Here is a 21,056-nt window from a genome sequence, read left to right as displayed (position 1 = left end):
ATACTTCATGTAGGAAAATTTGATAAAGATTAGTTTAACAGTTTCAATATAGTGCACAGTTAAAGAAGCCTGTAAGCTAGCCATCCTGCCTGCAAATCGTACTATCCCAAATTACATGTAATATACAGACTCTTTTAAGGGAAAGCCAAATTTTAAAATTTTTAGCATACCCACAACCTAACCTTCATGTTAGTCAAAATTGAGTTATTACGAATCTTTTGAAAAGTCCTCATTTTTTCTAGGAAATAAAGTCACATAATTTTCTGCAGCAAAATATATTAATATAATTTTATTGTATGTACATCATCCAACAACAAGTCTTAATAATCTATAAAAAAATGACTAAAACTATACAAATAAATTAAGATTTATCAACGTTTGACACTATGCCATCTTTCTCACAAAATGAAGTCCTGTAACTCAACAACAACACACATAAAATTGTCAAAATAGTACCAAAACCCTCTGACTAATTTTCTTATAATTTGGAAAAAATTTCTTGTCACCTAGAAATGGCGATGTTAAATATTCCAACAAGTTTACACTAGACAGACTAACAATGGTGTTCCGTAATATGTTCTATCCTTTGCAGGTGTATAAAAAATAACAAATATCAAAAACAATATCAGGACTTTTGTTTACAATATTTGTACATTATGTCTGTTATCTGTTTCAATGTTGCATTTGTTCTCACGCCATAGACATCTAAATGTGTTCGGCTACATTTATATCCTTCCTGCCTCAGGTACTCTAACAAACGACTGAATCTAAAACGGTAAAAAAAATTGTATAAGCATTTTATTCTTTATGAATTCCACATGTACATGATACTTTATAAGTATATTTCATAGTCTTTTTAAAGCAACAGTTACAATTATAATTCCAAAAATGTCTTTTACTATTGCATGTATCTTTTCTAAATTTATATTCCAGAATTGTTATTTTCTTTAACTATTAAATGTCTTTTTTCTAAATGTATATTTCAAAATTGTCCTACATGTCTTTTTTTTCAAAATGTTTGGATAATGCAGTACTTTTAGCGTGTTAGAAGACCCAGAGCATAAACCTATTATAGGGACCAATAGATGACTTGTTTTAAGGGGATTAGATAAAATTTCAGGGAAGATAACCAACTAAAAACGTAATAATAAACGTTCAACATGTTTTTACTAGTTGGGGTAAAGATTGCATTCATGCAATAAAAACCCTTATATGGCTGGCATGATATTTATCTATTTTCCAGACTTTATCATTGTCAAGCCAACATCTGGTATTCAGATACATGTGCATTTTAAAAACGAAATTTAATTTTGTTTTCACTGTGCTATTGCATTAATAAAGAGTATAGCATGAATGTAAGTCATCTAAAATTGCACACTTCAAACAATGCACTGTAAATTAGCAGAACTATCAATGTACGAGTAAACATCATAAGGGGAGGGTTGAGATCTCACAAAACATGTTTCACCCCACCACATTTTTGTGCCAGTCCCTGTCTTAAAGGAACCTCTGGTCTTTGTTAGTCTTGTATGTTTTTGGTTAAATTTTATGTTTCAGAGTTTAGTGTGACATCCATTTTCACCTCAGTGTGCAGGATTTTCTCGCTGTGTTGGAGACCTGTTGGTGGCCTTGGGCTGTTTTCTGCTCTTTGGTTAGGTGGTTGTCTCTTTGACACATTCCCCTTTTCCATTCTCAATTTTATCAGCTCAAGGCATCAATATCATTTTCCTGTTAGTCATTGTATAATTATTAACTTGATTGCCTATTGTTACAAAGTTTAAAAAAGTTAAATAAGGATTGAAAAAATGTCCTACTGGCTCAAATTTGATTTTGGAAGCCCTAAATTTAACCCAAATGTGATCTAGGATCTCTAACTATTCATGACACTTATATATCAAATATAGTCTTTTAAGTCAGCAAGGAGTACTGAAAAGTTGTAGAAAACTTTCACTTTCAAATCCAAGGGTAATAATGAAATAAAAAAATATGCCAAAAAAATAAAACAGGTGTGTAATCTGTAACCAGTAACTATAAAACTTTTTGTTGAATACTTAAAGGAAATTGCCACCTTGGATGTTTTACACTCATTAATTCCAGTTATTGTAATGGTAATCAAGTTGGCTAAGCCAAGTAATTGGGCAAACCTTTAATGCAGATATCCAAATCATTTTTCAGACAATTTTGATTTTAATTGGTCCTGTTGTGTCAGAGAACATTATCTTTAAAAACTTTACAGATGATGAAATGAATACAGACTAATGGTGACGATAGGAAAAAAACATATGCCTGATGACATACTTAGGATGTTCAACAGATTTCAATTTCATGGCATGAAGATTGTAGTAAAATGGTGGCATTGGCTCTTCAGGGGGAGATAACTTTGTCTTCTTCAGATCTGGTTCCTCACTGTCATCTTCTGGAAGGGAACAGTTTGGACACTTAGCCTCTTCCACTAAAGTTTCAATACTGAAATTGTCTGAGAAATTCCAATCCAAGTCTTTACAACCATGTAACATTGAATCTAAAAATGAAACATTGAAAAGTTTTCCTGACCTAAAAAATAAAATAAAACATGGTAATAATTTATGCAAATGTATAAAATTTTCTGAGGTTTCATTGATTTGACATACTGAGGATTCATTATTATTCATGGATAACTATTTTTTGTTGATTTTGTTGGTAAAGGTCAACCTCTGATTCAAGTGTTCAAAAACTAGAAATTTCCTATAGGCTTGTTACAGAAACTGTCCATATCCATAAAATCAAGTATCAACGAAAATAAAAATCCCCCCCCCCCCCCCATCCTTGAAAATTGGTAATCACGAAAATAAATGATCCACAGTAGTTTGTATGGGTTAATTTTTCATGGGACATAATGATTTGTATGTTATTTCTATGGGGGGGGGGGAAGAAAGTGTAAGGGACTTCAAAATAACAGAAAGTTGTAATGCTCTGTTGAAATGTCTATGGTAATAGTATTAAAGTATTTTTAAAAGGAAAATGATTACCTTGTTACATTGGGGTTGTTCTAGAATCAATTATAAGGGGATGGGGGTAGGAGGGCACTTGGAATAAAACTCTAATAAGATAACCAGAACAATTTTTGTTAATAATCAATGATAATGAATTAAAATGTTATGCATTATTGGGTAAAATTAAAAGTGCTTTCCAACCCCTACTGATGAGTCTGTTATACAGGAAACCAGTCTCTGGCACATCAAATAGTAAGCCTGGTATCTTTGATGAGTTATTACCATGACAGGGTTGATGAAACTGCTGGTGGAAGTTTCATCCATTAGGGTATCATCACCAGTCCAGTAATGTACACTTTTGTGTTTACATGAAATATCATACATATATAAAAATAAGAAGATGTGATATGATTGCCAATGAGACAGCTCTCCACAAGAGACAAAATGACACAGAAGTTAACAATTATAGGTCACCGTACGACCTTCAACAATGAGTAAAACCCATACCACATACTGTAAATTCAGAAATTATTGCGTGCATTTATTATTGCGATTTTGTCATTTTATACTTAAATGCGATTTTAATTTTTACGATTTTGAGAAAAATCCTGTTTAGTTCATATAAAATATTTCAAAATGCGAGTTTAAATTATTGCGTTTACAACTCTGTCGCATTTTTCGCAATAATAAAAACCTCGCAATAATTTCTGAATTTACAGTAGTCAGCTATAAAAGTATATGTTCATTTTCAGTAAATTCACTGTTGATGAAATATTGAACTATTCTAAATACTAATGTTTTTCTAACCCCAGTAATAGATTGCCTTAACCATATTTGGCACAACCTTTTAAAATTTTTTGATGTTTCATGCTCTTCAACTTTATATTTGATTTGGCCTCCTAACTATTTAAATTTCCAGCACTACTGATGAGTGTGATGTAGACAAAACGCCTGATTGGCGTACCAAATTATAAGTCTGGTATATTTGATGAGTTTTTATTTCTAGAACAGCCCACATAAAGGTTGTGTCATTGAAAACAGATAATTATTCTGTTGCAAGGACAGAATGTCTACAGTGGACGTTAAGCAATAAACAATCAATAAGAATGTCTATAAGCATATTTGTTGCTTATTCTATGTAATCCTCTTTGTGGGTCTTCCTGTGAAGAAGAAGGGCACTATAACGTTATTTGTCAAACAAAATGCTTATTAGCCAGATTTTGACAGACATGGCTCTATGCTTTGGGTGCATACCCAGAATTATTGTAGGCTATATTTTTAGAGAATACTTTTATTAATGAAATAATGAGATATTATCTACTTCTGAGCATTGTTCATCCATGATGAACCAGATATACTTCACTTGGAAGGGAATAACATATTAAATCATTTTACTGTAAAAATATCTGCTTTCGGAAGTCACATGACATCTATGGAAGGGCTATTGAACATTTTCTGCTTTCTTGTCTTAGAACGCTTTTTTAATGAAATATATAAAAACCAATAAAATATAAGTTACCTACCAGGCAGGTCCTAAAATAACAGCAGTCTTCCCAGGATTATTCTTGTTGCAGGAACATGGTAGCAAACTGTATGGGTCTTCTGAAATTGTTAGAAAATATTTAAAGCATGAAACATGGAGGTATCAACAAGTTTCTTACAAATGTTCTATTTAAATTTCATTAAGAGCAAACTCTAGATGGGTATTAGAATTTAACATGAAGTCATCGATTGCTGTATTACCTGATCAAAATTCATTTCATTACCTTAAATATTTTGGAAAGGCTCTTTTAAGATTTCAAATATATCATGCATGTTTACAGAGAAAAAGTATACTGATAAAGAAATTTTAGAGATCTATCTTGTTACTTCATATATAATACTGTGGATTCATTTATTTTCGTGGGTACCAATTTTCGTGAATTAAGGGAAACTTACATGTTCGTGGATATTTAATTTTGTGGTTTTGCCGAAGTCTTCATATAAGCCAATAGAAGGTTTGTTATTCGTTTACCATTTAATTTCGTTGTTCACCTGTACCCACGAAATCCACGAAAATTGGTATCCAACGAATAATAATGAATCCACAGTATTTATTTGTTTTATTATGACATAATAGAAAAATATCCTGAAAAATTGAAAATCATGAATATCTGTTCTGATTAAATATAGGTTTTATCATCCCTTTGTAAATTTGATAATGCATCTGATGAGAACTTATAAACAGACAAATAGTCAGGAACATATTTGGTGTTCATTTTTTCACTTAAAAAGTCAATAGGATTTAAGTTTTTATGTTTTTCTTGAGTTTTTTGTTTATCATTTTTGCTTCTCAGGAAATCTTTTATTCTTAATGATAATTTTCATGTTCATTTTGTGATTTGCTGGAAAAAATAAAGCTGACTTAACAGATCATTTATTTCAGCTATATATTCACACTTGACTAAATGACCTAGATCTGATTGAAATACACATCCTTGGTTTACGCTACACTCACAAGGATCTGACAATACTAAGTTCTACTTTCCTGTTCTGATAATTATTATGTCAACAGGGCTTCCAAAACGGTCATATATTCCGGACTTGACCGAAACTTTCATAAAAAGACTCAAACGGTCAAATAGAATTGGTGTGCCACATTTTGTTATTCAAGGCATTTTCATGAAACGGTCATTTCAATTTTTACCAACTATCGATCGATAAAAATGTCCGTTTGGGGCTTTGGGCATGTCCGTTTGGGCATTTTAGTTTATAATTGTGGCAATCTATTTCACAAAGATATTTCGGTCATAATTGGGTTTAATAAAACAGAAGCAGCATATTTCAGATACTTTGAAGTGTCTCAGTTAGTCTAATCCTCTGGGTACATAAATGTACGGCTTGGTCTTTAGCTTGTGTACATCAATAAAAAGTAGAAAAAACACGTTTTCTTTTATTTAAATAACAACAAGCTGTCAAACAATTATCTCTTCAATAAGTTATATTGAAGCCATAAATCATTCACTGATTACAGGTTTGTTACCTTTGATGAGGTGTCCTTAGCTTATCTTTATCAATAGAATTAATGATGCATAACAATGTACATAAAGGTAATCCGGTAAACGAGGTCAAACATGTAAGCGTGTATGGAACAACATCCTATTTAATTACGCTTTATAGATATTATTTTAAATGAGCATTCAGTTTTAAAAGTATCCTGATATTTAAAAGTTATTCTTCAAATAAGGATATTTATAAATGAATAAGTATGATATATATTATTTTATTTAACACTGTACATCGTGTTAAATACTGGGGTACTCTCAAGGGGAAAATTTACTAAAATATATAGGAAAAACTAATGGACAAATTTCAGTCAATAAATGATTTAACTAAGTTAAATGGTGCCGTGATCACTTCTAAATTATACCAAGAGAACAATGCCTGCTCCGAATTTATTCAGACAATTTCCGATGTTATAGAGAAAGAGGTGATGTCCGACGTAAAGTTAAGTCCCGCCATGGGAATTATGATCGACTAAGGTGTAGTCTAGGTATTGACGCTTTAGATCAACTTATGAGGATAAGCTTAGTAGGTGTAGATGTTAAAGACTTTGACCCTGTTCCTGCTATCCGCAAATGGCAATCCGTTCGTAACCGCCATGTTTATCAGAACAATGCATTTAGCAAGCTCATGAATGTAAAATCTTTAATTAGACTAAATGAACTCTAATCTTGTGCTGTGATCTGTGCTTCTTTTCAATGTGCTCATTGTAATATTTATTGCGTGTGTTTGTCAGCATTGTGCTCTTCTGACATTTTATTGTTGTTATATGCTTACATAAAATATCATGTTGTTATTCATTAAATTATTTATCAACTGAGTATGTTTTTATTTATTCCTTATTTTCTAAATCAGGTTGGGAAATTGTACAAAGAAAAATGTTATCACTGTTCAGTAGATTTTACACGGTTTAAAACAATATCCTTCATCGGGCCTCCTCAATGTTATCTATAAATACCGCATCAGTTGTAAAAGTCACGTGGTCAGGTAATCAATACACAAAAAGAAAAGTATCACGTGTATTGATGATCAAGTTGTACTGCAATTAAAGCCAACATCAACAGTTTCAAATAAGATGGCCTTAATTTACAAAGTGTTAAGTACTCACAGAGAGAAGATAGATTATATAAACAGAAACAAAAACATGAGAACAGTCAGGTACTGAAGCTGATTGATGCAATGATGGTTACTGTATTACGATACACAGAAAAATGACACAATACCGAGGATAATATTTTATTTATTTTTAGAATGAAGAAAACAAAACAGTTATAAATAATTTTATTGCATATAACACTACTAATTATTTAGACACATATATCAATTTATGCATCCTCTCAGTTACATTTAAGTATCCAGCTGATCATTCAGGCTGTCGTCAGGAAATTTTGGAAGCCCTGTATGTCAACCAATGAAATTTCTGTCTAGAAATTTGTGATGGTGCTTTTATCATTATAACAAACCCAAGGATCCCAATTCCTGAAGAAGGTCTTCAAAAAAGAAAGAAAAACAGTTGTGCCAGATCCTTGTTAGCAATGGGTGGAAACTAAATAAAATTTTTTTATCAAACTGATATGACCCAAAACAATTTAAATGTGTCATGCAGCATTATTTTCTACCAGAACATTTTGTCAAGTAGGAAAGCTATATTACAGGTTTCTCAAGAAGTGTGTTAAAAACATGATATGATATGTGAGGGTCTGGATGGGGTTCCTTTATTCCTTTATCCTTTAATTTTCTGTACCATTTTTCTCTATTATTTATTTATTTTGCCCATTATTCTCTATTCTTTATAATTTAGCACCCCATTAATCTCCTTTCTTTATTTTGTTTGCCTATTTTTTTCTATTCTTTATTTATTTTTGCCCATTATTCTCTATTATATAAACTCCATCCAGTCCCTCATATATATATTTTTAAACTTGGTAATGGGAGATAACTCAGATGTAAAACCAAGTACTTGTCTGATAAAGCCAGATACTTAAGAACAGTTTAAATTTTGTTGCTTTTCTGTACACTTCTGCAACATAACTTTTCAATATAAACATGTTAAAATGTTTCTCTCCATGTTGGAAAAGGACTGCAAAAGTGCTAACAAAATGGATGACAATTTATAACAGATGTACAAAATATTTTGGGGGTGTTAAAATACAAATCCTGTGAAGATCATTTTTTTCGCTAAAATACTGTTTCAACAAAAGTTTTGAATACCTAGCAATGTAGATTCATTTGTTTTTATGGATACCAATTTTTGTGGATTGAAGAAACATTATATTTTCGTGGATATTTGATTTCTTGGATCTGTATAAGTTTGCATTCAAGCTTAAAAAAAAATTGTACTTTGTTGAACATTTTAATTTGTGGTTCACCTGTACCTACAAAATCCACCAAAAATTGGTGCCCAACAAATAATAATGAATCCACAGTTTACCGAAATATCTCACATATTCCATGATAAATCTACCATTATTTGGTTGTAAAAAACTATGAAGTTTAATTAGGTCATATTTTTCAAACTTTTAAACTGTTAATGTTACCTTGTGGAGACAATGTGTTTGGATGAAAAACTCTCTCTTCACATATCTGACAGTGTAGAACTGGTACAATTTTATCTATGCAGCTATCCCCTTCTTTGGCCCCTCTTAAAATACGTACAACAATGAGGAAATTATCATGTGCACACACCGATAATAACACATCAATTCCTTTGTTACATTTTGCACATGACCTGAAAATACAAAAGGTCATATTATCATCAGGAAAATTAGAAAGATGGTTCTATCCATGTTCAAGTTGAGCAAACAGACCACAGCAATAAAAATTCAACACTTAAGAATGTTTGCTCCTCTTTGTTTTTGAATTTTTGCCAGATATTTGGAATCCTCTGGTTTTATCCATGTAGTGCCATTAAAAATTTTGCTCGCTAACCCCTACTTTTCTTTTTGTCGTTTTATTACATATAGTTTTAAAAAGCCATATTTCAAAAAATCTTATATAAAGTTCTTGTTATATTTTCATAGTTTTTGAAAGAAAAATGGTGCCAATGTTAAATGTATGAAAAATCTAGAGAGAATCATTTCCTGCCAAATTTTGACTGTCTTATATAACAAAAAAAAGCAAACAAACCCTTCATTTTTTTCAGCCATTTCAGTTCCTTTATTTATATACTATCAATTTTTAACAGTCTTTATAAAAGCTTATTATTTTGAAACAGAGTATCGAACATCCTTAATAGGATAGTTGCTACCAGTTAATCATATTCATGTCATCATCAAACTTTGTATGTTATTCATTTTTTCTATCTAATGATTAAATGATACATGTTGTATTGATGATGATGGATGGTTGTTTAACATCCAGCTGTAAATTGAATGCATATTCAGGATGAAAACATGTTAATGTAATATGAATATTAATCCTGCTTTGTACGAGACTGACACATAAGCAAGATTTTTAACGCGCTAGTTCACAAGGTAACATTCCCCAGAAAGACATGACACCCTACCTGGACACATTATTCTGACTCCAAGCCAACCAGTCTTTGCTCTTACTCCTTAATGCCTCGTGCTTAGTGGAGAAGCAGCAAATACCAATTATAAAGTCTTTGGTTTGACCCAGCTGGCATTAGGAACTATGACCTCCCGCACTAATGTTTAAATGATGTCTTTGTCACATCATGGATTTTAACCATGCACGTGGCAGGCGTGTATGACTCCAATCTTAATTGACTAGGATTGTCAGTAATTCAGTGGAAAGTTGGTGGTCCTCTCAAGCTTCCTCCACCAATAAAAACTTACCGCCACGATATAGCAAATAGTGCTGAAAATGGTGCTAAACACCAACAATCAATCAATCAATCAACATGATCAATGATTTAAAAGTTTGTACAATTGAATTATTGGAACTTTTCATACACACGCTAATGAAGTTGCACGAGAATTCCAAATGTGAAACCATTTAGACCGGGTACAGTACCACATTTCTCTTTTTATTCAATGAAAAAATAATTGCAATGCAAGGACCAACCAAAGGATGCATGAAGGGCTGAGAACTATAAATCTAAAATCTTATGGCCTAATATTGATTGACATACCTGACTATATTTGCTATGACAATTCTGAGAGCTAGCTCTTTCATATAACTGGTTTTGATAACGCTTGCTCCATAATGTCTATGTATAACATGAGCAGTTCTTGTAAATTTTGATGAAATGTCGGTAGATGATACACACAATATTCCATTATGTTTTAAGTTCATCACTGCTGAATCTAAAACATTGACTAAATGCTGGTTTGGATTCATGTTTCTGAAAAATAACATTCAAGATCTGTAAATAAACCAACTTCTTTTCCGGGTGATTTATTTTTCAGGACTTTTGCAAGTAGAAACATTACCGGAATATGTAACGTAGCCAATATGTAAAACTTGGGTCTAAACTTATATAAATACATCAAGACAATTAGAAAATCTTCAAAAAAAATCACAGCACAGTTGACTGATAAGGGTTACAGGTGGAATTAATTATCCACAAAATAAGTTTGTTTACAGTATTGGACCTGTGAATGATAGGTTGGGTTAATTTGATATACCGACCATTTTTATTGTAAATCTATAAATAAATAACACATCAAATATATATATGGGAAATATATGTGCATAGCTCTAGAAAAATTATGAGCCTTAGAAACAAGATAGAAAGGCAGTCCAGAGTTCTCAAAATCTTATTTTCCCTGGTGATCCTTGAAGAAAATCTGCTAGTGTTCAATATATTCTTTATTGCAAAATACCAAAATTGTGTTGGTCCTTTATGAAATTTTGGTGGTCAAAACCTTCAGATCACCATTTTTTGTGAACTTTGGCAGTCTATCATAAAGGAGGGGTATGTGCACAGTTAAGTGCATTGGAAATAAAATGGGCATTTCACAATGAAAGAAAAATTAAAAAAAAAACATTTTGCTTTTTAACCAATTTGTGAAAAAGAACATCAAGCGCAAAGAAATGTGAAAGAAAATTATCAAACCTGTTGCACAAAATACCCTGTTAAGGAGGCTCGCGGGTACAAAAATTTCAGCAAAAAATCAAACATTTTGTTTTTCATTACAAATTTTATTTATTATACTATTAGTTGTTACTTTATGAAATGGTACAAAAATCAACCGAGAAAATCGATTCATTTTGACCCCAGATGACTTTTAAAATGTTTATATCATTGAAAAAGCTCCAAATTATCTCCCTTTGGTGTAAAAATGCCATTTTTTTTGCATAAAAATTGAAATATCTTTTTCAACTCATCGGTGACCTATATTTTTTATTATTTTTTTCAAATAAGCTGTACTTAAACTAAACTATATTAAAATTTAAGCGATTTCTGTAATTTAGTTCTTTTTTTATTTCATTATTACCTTTTTTTCTCCTATTAGTTTAACAGAAAAAAAGTACCTGAACAAAAATGCATGCTTATTTCAAAGGCAGATTTTGAGCTTAAATGAACGGTGACCCCATATTTTTATTTTGTTTTTCTATTAAGTAAAGGATAAAGTTTATTTATAGAAAAAAATAGCGAAATCCTATATTTAAAAAAAAAATTGATTTATACCCGTGAGCCGCCTTAATACACAACAAGATTCAATAGACTTTGTTTTCTTTTTGGCTTAAGATATTGTGAATGTTTTAAAACTGTTTGGGATTTCTTTGGTAAAATTTTCAAAAAAGTAAATATATTTGTCTTCTTTTATTTATGTTGCTTATATGGTTTTGTAGTTTAAAACAAAAGAAAATATACTAACACAAAATCAAAGGCTTCCATATGTAGAACAACATTAGCTGAACATTTTGCAATATATATTTCATTAACATGCTGTGGTTCCATAGGATCTCCAGGTATTCGATTTATATCTAATGGTAGATCTCGACATAACAGACTGTATGTGTCTAAATTTGATTTCAAAGAATCATCAATCTCCCTGTCTGCTATTGTCACATGAATTTGATCCTTCAAGGCACTCTTCCATATTATCCCAGATTGACCTGTTAAAAGAGATAAAAAAAAAAACAAACTAATATATGATCTTTTCAACGTTTGTATTGGGTTTTGATTTTCAAATATTGTGGCCTCAAGTATTATTACTCCCTACTTTTTTATTCGAGCGTCACTGATGAATCTTTTGTAGACAAAACAAGCATCTGGCATACAAAATTTTTATCCTTGTATCTATGATGAGTTTATTGACACAGTTTGAAGATACAGAAATTAAGCCATGAGTTGACATATTAAATTATTACAGAAACAATGATTGAAAAAATAAACTGTTGACACAGAGATACGTCTCCCCTATCGGCATAAAATTCAGAAAAAGACAATCTGATGGACAGCAACATTGCTTATTAATTCAGTCATTGGACCATGATCTAGTGGGCAGAGCCTGAAAATGGTCGACAAACTGAGATGTACAGACAGTAATGTAACTTAATAGAAAATTTTGTTGTTTATTGTAAGTAGTTCCTATCAATATAACTTAAGCATAAAAACTTAACATTGAAAATTGCTAATTAATTCAAAGTCACTGGACCATGTCCTAGGCAGCGGGCCTCAAAATAGTCATTAAACTGATATGTACTGATAGTAATGCAACTTCATACAAAATATCATTGATCTATCACAAGTAGATCCTATCAAACTAACTTAAGCAGAAAACTTAACATTAAACATTGCTAATTAATTCAAAGTCACTGGACCACGTCCTAGGAGGCAGGGCCTCAAAATAGTTGTCAAACTGATATGTACTGATAGTAATGCGACTTCATACAAAATATCATTAATGGATCACAAGAAGTTCCTATCAAACTAACTTAAGCAGAAAACTTTACAATTGTTGACACTGTTGCCGTTGCAGGGAAAGCAATCCCTATGTCTCACTTTCCATGACTTTCTTTGCAGGTGAGACAAAAATGCATATTGAACTTTTTTTAATCAGAATGTCACCTGCCCGCAGTGCTATTAAAAATTTCTAGGGAGATCTTTATTTCTGTAAGATCTTAGGCATATTATTGAGATTCACTGGACTTTAAAGAATTTAGAAATGAGATTTCCAAAAACTTTACCCCTTCATATTAACTGATCCAGTGAATATCAATAACGTTGTAATATATACAAACCAGATTTATCTAAAACATCAACACAATACAGTGGTTCATGTCGCTGTCTGACCTCTGCTGATAATACACATAATACCATGTTTCTGAAAAAATTTAACATATTAATGTAAGGATTTGTAAAAATAATAATGTATGATTAAGAGTTTCTGAAAAAAATGTATATATGTATCTTGTGTAAACGTAAGCAGATGCTGATCCAGGTTTGGGAAAGGGGGGGGTGCTTGGGCCCCCAAACTAGACAAAATTTGTAGTTGAACCGATAAAAAGTCTGGATTAACCATAAATAAAGCTCCATAAGGGGGGGCCTGGGCACCCGGGCCACCCCCCTAAATCCGCCCCTGGTAAGGGTTAGCAAACATACATATAAAAGCTTTATTGCACTGCACTTCTGTAAATTTTTCTAGACAAGATTAGAAAATATTTATTTTCAGAACTAACAAAAATCTCCTTACAGGGTTTTGAGGCTATCATTTATATTTTTTATCAAGCCAAAAAAAAAAGTATACTTATTTTCTGTCTCCTTGCAAATAAACTTTTACCTATTTTATATGAAAGCAGATTTATTTTAATTTTTTCAAATGAATTGAAGAACTATTGTATTGCATATTAAAACAATAAACTGTATACAATTTATATTCAATATAAATTTCTGATGCCAGATAGAATTAAAAATATTTAAGAATTGGATGCTCCTTTTTATAATTTTATTGGGGTGTAAAAGCATTGACCGAAGCTTCATACTATAAATGTATGCATGATCAGTTGATATTTTTCTGTAAATAAAGAATGAAGGAAGGTGTTTAATTTTTATTTATGATTCATAAAATTTCCTGTGCTCAATTTTGGATGGGTAATCTATTTTGCACCTTGTATTTAATAAACATGATAAATCTTCAGTTTTTTTTTAAATTCTTTCAAATGATTTTGTTAGTCCCTTTTTATTGCATGTTGTTACAACTACCAATGTAATTTATTTTCTGCTGTATAATTATCTTTTAACAGGTCTGCCCTGCTTGTAATTATTGTCTGCTTACATTGTTTTAAAAAAAAATCTCAAATTAGCATAAAAATCATTATATTGGGGAAAGAAAAAAATGTAAGTGCTAAATGTTCCTGTTTTAGTATGAAAAGGGTTAAATTATAGGTAAGAGAAGACAAAACATGTTAATATGATGTACATTATAAAACCATGTTTTAACCATCAATTTTTCTAGAAAAAAATCTCAAGTCAGGGATATGACATTCATGAAATTTATTGTTTGTTGATTTAGTTGAGCAATTCTTGACTTTTTGTATACAGACTTATATATTCTTTTCGACAGTTCTCTTTGAGTCCAGTATCTTCGCTATTGCCTTTTATATCAAGTAATATTTAACTTATAAACTTCAACAATGCATGTGAGTATACAACTTACTGAAATGCTTAAATTTATGTTAAAAAGTGAAGGTCTGGCAAAAACTCAAAGGGTCCGACTAGGTGGACAAGTCTGTAGGACCCATTGTCTGACAGACTTAAAAAAATTTCAACAGCACTGAGTCAATTGAAAAAGTTCACATATGTAACTGGATCAGGTAACTTTCTACCATTGCTAACTATCTGACATCAAGTTGTTATTTGCTTAACCAACTCAAATGATATGCTATTTATCTTTTTTACTCTTAATCAGGTTTGACTAATATTTCACAGCTAATATTTCGGGTAACAAACTGACTTTTCTGTTTGTCATGACAGACACAATGCCAATCCAAGACACTTATCTCAGTATGTCCCTACATGTATGTGTACTGAACAATGTACATGAAACTGCAAAACCATTTACATATTCAAGTCAAATTGCCATGGGTGGTTTCCTGATACATGTAGATCTACATGATCTATAGTGCCCTATTTATATAATTGATCAAAGATGGCTCAATGGTAAAAGTATCACCAAATTTGAGGAATACTATGAGTTCGTACCTGTCAACCTCTCTGAAAATTATTTAAAATTTTGAACTTGTTTTCATTTCAACTTCATTGCATTTGTTAAATATCTATCATTAATCAAATATCAGTATAAAACAATGCCCTCTAATTGTTTCTTTCACACTACTTTTTATTAATGAATTTTATAAACATCAACTATAAAAAGAAATCAGTTATAGCTAATGTGCTCCTATCAACACAGGAGGAAAATAAAGAGTTGACAGGTAAGTGACTTTTTTTTCTCCCAAAGGTTGATGATTGGCACCAGAAGTTTCTCATGATCTGACATAAGCATGATTAGGAAATGTTTAGGAATCTACCTTCACCATGTTTACTTGAAAGAAAATTTAAGACTTTCTAAAAAAAATTAAATTACATTTTTTCCGCCAATACAAAACATGCAAAATAAAAATAAGTCTTACAACCAATAAGTAAAGATATATCGATCACAATTTAAGTAACACCTATTACATAATAATTGAATTTTTATAATGTCATTTTAACAAAAAAACATGTGACAGGATTGCTTCCCTTAGGTAGTAGATACTTAGCTTTATAGGTAGCTGTAAATGGGAAAGTACTTCTTTATCTCAGTTGGTTATAGCACTGAATTGTTACACAGAGGTACCAGGTTCGACTTCCTGAAGAGACAATGTGATTTTCTTATGTGAATCATAATCGCTATTTTCATTTTGGGCCCAATTAAAAAAAAAAAACCAAGGTGGTTAAAGAAGACATCTAGCCAGGGTATGTGTTGTGAGAGTCATAATAGTATGATGACTTTTGAGGTAATGGATGTGAGACGAGAATGCTTCTCTTGCATAGTAGAAATCAGTAAGTGGTTGAGCTAGATTCTCAGTCCGGAGTAATTTTCTAATTTGGCCACAGAGAATACAAAAAGGGATTAGGTGAGCTTTAACTTGCAAAACAGAGGGAAATGATTCAAGTCCCTGAGCAGGGTTTTAGATTGCCATCGGTCATCGGCCATTGACTGTAATAAATAAAAAATGACTGATACTTTTTTGTCGAAGCTTACACTGTGACCGATTATTTTTGGTTACTTGTGACGAAATGGCCATTGTAAATTTAATAGAATCAGACCAGCGACGATCAACTACGACAGCAGAGAAACCTCCCATGATAAATCTATTTTGTTTGAATCGGAATTCCAATGCCTACAATTAAATTACTTCCGTTGTTAATTAACGGCAGATCGTGGTGCGTGTTATGAATTTGTCGTGACTGGTTCCTCAAATAACCAGTTTCATGTAAACATGTTCGGCGAAAACAAAAAAAGAAAACTGCGCTGAGGTAAAAAAAACTCTGACAGACATATTGGCTGTAAGGTCAGCAAGGTGTCGGATCATGATGGAATTTCTGAAAACGAGACGGGTGCCGAAATTGAAGACCACACGCTGGACGAAACCAAAGAAAAAGCCCCAAGTAGTATCAGAAAGTTCCAAGACAAATGGTTATCGCTTTACCCCTGGCTGAAACATGACAACAAAATTTGTTTTATAAATCTTCCCATCCCGATTTCCTAGTCTTACATGATCTTTTTTATTGAATAAGCCACAAAACTGACTATAAAACAAAACTAGATTGAACTTTTATCTTGAAAAAAATAAAAGTTTTTCATTGGCTTATACATTTCATTTGTAACCTAAGTCGCAACTAAAAATGCAATTGGGACTTGCAGAGCAATGATCAAAAGATACAACCAACCAGTATGTGAAGTAATTGTACTTCTTTTTAATCAGTGATCAGAGCCTGTATTTCCCAATTTCATTATTTGTTACAAAATTCTGGTCTGTAAAGATACAAATTTATTCTCTAATATTTTTTTTTCCAGTTAAAAACTTGTGTTTTTAAAAAGATTTAAACACTGGCAGAGACCCTCAGAATGCAGCATTTGGAGTCTAAGTTTTAAAAATTGTCAAGGCCCGACTGATGCAACTTCAACTCACAGGACAATTTGTCTGATATAATATTGGCTATACAGGACAGTAGTCCTATGATGGTCAAATAGAAACAGAATCACTGCCGGAGGAGACAATGTGATTTTCTAATAAGAATCGGGCTCTTCTGGTAACTAGTCCAAACAATTGTGACGTCTTGAAAGGCTATCTTATTTTTTTGCTGTGACGCCTTCCTATGATTAAAATAGCCTTTCAAGATGTTAGAATTATTTGGACTATAGATCCATGCAGTTACACATCATAGACCTTATTGCTATTTGGGAATCTGCGACACATGACCTCAGAATTTGAGACACTTAAACTATTGACATCATGCAACAATCAATTTTCTTTTCTGGCGTCAGACATTTTCTATTGTGACGTCAAAATTTTACGGGAACTTTTGTGATGTCCAGTAATGGTGGACAAATGAATTCTAGTCACTTCTGCACCTATTTAAATTGGCGCCTGGTTTATTTGGCACTAAGGTAGTTATTTTGGCACCCAAAATTAACATTAAACTTTGCAAGTAAGCTATTGAAGACTCATTTTTCTAGCTGGCAATGAAAATTTCATGCCAAAATTGGGTCTCAAAGTTCCCCCCAAAATTCGCTCTCAAAGTCCAGACGGAAAAAATGGCTTCAGCGTTATGACGTTGTAGGAAGGCGTCACAGAAAAAAATTAAAATAGCCTTGCAAGACGTCATAATTATTTGGACTAGTATAAATATAGAAAATTGAATATTTTAATCATTGTTATCATATACCCAAGCTGTGGTCGATTTGACTTTTTCTATAGGTGCCGAATTGACCAGGTGACGATTTTTACTTGTACCCCCAGACAAATTATTATTTATAGCGATAAGGTGTATTATTTTGACTGGGTACATTATAACATATGTGATAAATGTGTATATACGTTTACCTGATGCTTTGAATTCTGTTGTGCTCGATACATGGTCGCTTTGGAACTGATGTTGTCATATTGAATGATAGTTTGACGTGGGAACTTTTTCAAATATACCGGCTAAATATTTCTGCTTTCAGTTTCACTTCGTTCAAAAAATGCGTTTCCGGTACAAACTAAATTTAGTGTCAAACTCGGTGATCCTACGCGCGTAATACGACATTGTAAAGCATTTACTTCTATAACACTCCAACTGTTCACCTGGGACAGTATACCTTATAGGGGGCACGGTAGTATTTCCTAGCCCATAAGGGATAATGATAGCCTTTTTAGAATTTTCACCACTTTCTAACACTGCCAAAAATTCTACTTAAACAGTTAACTGAAGTACTTTCATTATACTATTCAGAAATGAATTTGAATATGTATCATGACCGTTTACTTTTTTTGATATCTTTAAAAACCTAAGGCCACTAGTGCTTTTAGGTCTTTTATCATGCAGTGAATACAAAATTTAAAAAAATTCTCAAAAATTCATTTTTACCTGTATGTAAAATTATTTCATATTTTTCTACACCTAGTGATTCATCCCTCAGTTTGGGAAAGTATGTTCAGTTGATACTGTATTTTTTGTCCAATCACACTGTTCAGATACATTGACCTAAGTAGGGTACACAAAAGAGGGTACACAAAAGAGCAACCTAAATTATGGAATGCAAATACTACCGTGCTACCTATACGCTGATACCTATTATTCTAGTATGAAGGCATGAATTAATACAATATATAGTGTTGCCGATAGCCCAGCAAGCATAGTGGACAACGGAATTTATTAATCATTTACATACATGTATCTTAATATATAATAACCACAATTACTCCGAATAACGAAACCATGATATACACTATTAGGTACAACTAAGCTAGAATAATGTAAACCTTATACGAACAAGGGCTATTATATGGTTGACATGAATGTAAACTGAATAACTGAATAAATAAATAACTCGATCATGAACGACCTCGCCGGCCAGGAACAATCAAACAAACCCAATAATGGGATAAACTGGAAACCTGGGTCCGACCCAATGCTACAAATCGTCTCACGAGACATACTCGGACGTGTGTTGTTTTGAAAACATATAAATACATGTATCATAATATATTCATAATATGAATGAAACTTGAATGTTGCCCTGTCTGCCGCGGGCTATAAAGTGATAGTCTCAGGGAAAAAAGTTCCCGCTATAAAATTAGTCACGTGTCTTATACCTAGTGACGTAAACTTATAAAACTATACGCTAGTACCGTACATACAATAATTTCTCCCTATACTAGCGAAACGTGAGAAATTATACTACTATATTGTCAGAATACTATCCCTAGGTCCATACGTTCCCTGAAAGACTACTTGAAATTTGCAGTACTTGGTGCTTAGCCTTTAGTTTAAAAAAATGAACCATTGTGATTATGTGTTGTGACCGGCCGCCGAGCCAGTATTTTCAAAGAGGCTAAAAAAAATTCCGGGGCAAACAGCTTTATTCAATGCCCAACGGTACTGCGTATAGGATATCTTCAGTGTATATATAGGCCTTTGTGATTTATTGGTTATACATTCTGTCCTCCTGAAGCATATGCATTCATCAAGGTTTTATTTGAGTTCTTCACAGTGATTGTCCAATTATTTCCTCACGTCACTTATCGGAAATTCTCCTTAAAAAAGCATTGTCAATAACATTTTCTAAAACTAATTTCAGTTACGATTTTGATGAAATTTTTAATGTTAAATTCATAAATGTGTACAGTTTTTATGGTTATTAGGGAATATTTTTATTACGTGTCATTACATGTTTTGTAGTTAAGTGTGACGTCCATTTTCATTGAACTAGTACACATTTTTGTTTAGGGGCCAGGCGAAGCCTGCCTCCAGGTGCGGAATTTTCTCGCTGAGTTGAAGACACACTGGTGGCCTTCGGCTGTTTTCTGCTTTGTGGTCGGGTTGTTGTCTCTTTGGCACATCCCATTTCCATTCTCAATTTCATTACTGCTGATGAGACAGCATCTCGGCGATAAAAGAATATGTTTGAAACAACTATGCACTTGGCTACCTTTTTTTCTTCAATTCGTTTTTAAAACGTCTTGGTTTCTTCAATTTGAATAATAGAAAATAAAACTATATATCAAACGAAAACTGGATAAAGGGAGAAACAAGTTTCTTTCATTAGTGAAAATTACTGCTTCATTGCTTATCTCAGAGTTCGAACCCTACACGTGGTAGCTTGGTTCGACTCCAATCTTAATTGACTAGGATTGACAGTTTCCGTGCCGAAGGTCAGTGGTTCTCACCGGGCGTCCAAGCTTTCTACACACAAAAAAAGCTGGGCGCCATGAAATAGCAAATAATGATAAAAGTGGCGTTAAAGACCAACAATGAATACATCAATCATTGTACATCTTAGACGTTTGACACACATATCATAGTTTTGTTAAACACGAATCTATTTATTTGAAATTGAATTTGACAATAGCAATTTTCCCGCATCGTATAATGGTGAATCTGGATAACACTGTAATATGTGCCGCTGGACATGAAAAAGCTTAACCTCTAATAATTTTGAAAAACTAGGAGAAAAGATGAATTTTGAAGCATAACTATTTTAAATATTTGTCAGCTTATTTAGGGGAAAGCAATAAGTAATGAGAAGATATTTAAGATTTCCAAGGATAAAGCAACATTGAAGGGGCCTGTCTTTAAAGGTTGGTGTGTCCATCATATTACATATGTGGCAACCTTTTTTTAAGGCTTTAACCAAATTAAACTTTTCAAAGTTATTAAAGTTCCATTGCTAACTTAATGTCGACACCTTATAATGTAGAATATCTATTTTAAACAGAAAAGGGTACTTTCTATGTCAAAAGATTGCAAAATTTCTGAGAATGAATAGAGCAGTCCCTATTCGAATGCAGCATTCGTTAACTTAGTAGACATGTCTTTTACAAGCAATACTTTGAACTAATGACAGTCTCTTTAACGATCCCATGCGCAAAAATGACAAA

At 32.3% G+C, this 21,056-nt stretch overlaps 1 protein-coding gene across 2 annotated transcripts; it reads right to left on the bottom strand.

Moving 5' to 3' along the window:
• Window positions 1-274: 274 nt before the first annotated feature.
• On the bottom strand, window positions 275-18,232 carry LOC127727990 (TRMT1-like protein). Of its 2 annotated transcripts, none has more exons than XM_052235139.1 (8): window positions 18,018-18,232; window positions 13,170-13,252; window positions 11,801-12,041; window positions 10,108-10,320; window positions 8,552-8,742; window positions 4,496-4,574; window positions 2,299-2,553; window positions 275-767 (listed from the first exon to the last, which is right to left on the bottom strand). In XM_052235139.1, the coding sequence occupies exons 1-8, from the start codon at window positions 18,074-18,076 to the stop codon at window positions 626-628; spliced, it is 1,263 nt and encodes a 420-aa protein (XP_052091099.1). In that variant the 5' UTR covers window positions 18,077-18,232; the 3' UTR covers window positions 275-625. The 2 variants fall into 2 exon arrangements, with proteins under 2 accessions (XP_052091099.1, XP_052091101.1); XM_052235141.1 differs by having other exon boundaries at window positions 13,170-15,776; window positions 18,018-18,231.
• Between the last annotated feature and the right edge of the window lie 2,824 nt (window positions 18,233-21,056).

The sequence above is a fragment of the Mytilus californianus genome, unplaced genomic scaffold (genome assembly GCF_021869535.1).
Source record: "Mytilus californianus isolate M0D057914Y unplaced genomic scaffold, xbMytCali1.0.p SCAF_2, whole genome shotgun sequence".
Lineage (NCBI taxonomy): Eukaryota > Metazoa > Mollusca > Bivalvia > Mytilida > Mytilidae > Mytilus > Mytilus californianus.
The sequence above is the reverse complement of the archived record's forward strand: the minus strand, read 5'-3'. Positions and strand labels throughout refer to the sequence as shown.

Coding starts and splice junctions, on each gene's coding strand:
- LOC127727990 (XM_052235139.1), bottom strand. CDS start 18,076: ATGACAACATCAGTTCCAAAGCGACCATGTATCGAGCACAACAGAATT. Junction 12,042..13,169: donor TGATGTTTTAGATAAATCTG/GTTTGTATATAT, acceptor CTCTTTTAACAG/GTCAATCTGGGATAATATGG. Junction 768..2,298: donor AAATCTGTTGAACATCCTAA/GTATGTCATCAG, acceptor TTACCGTTTTAG/ATTCAGTCGTTTGTTAGAGT.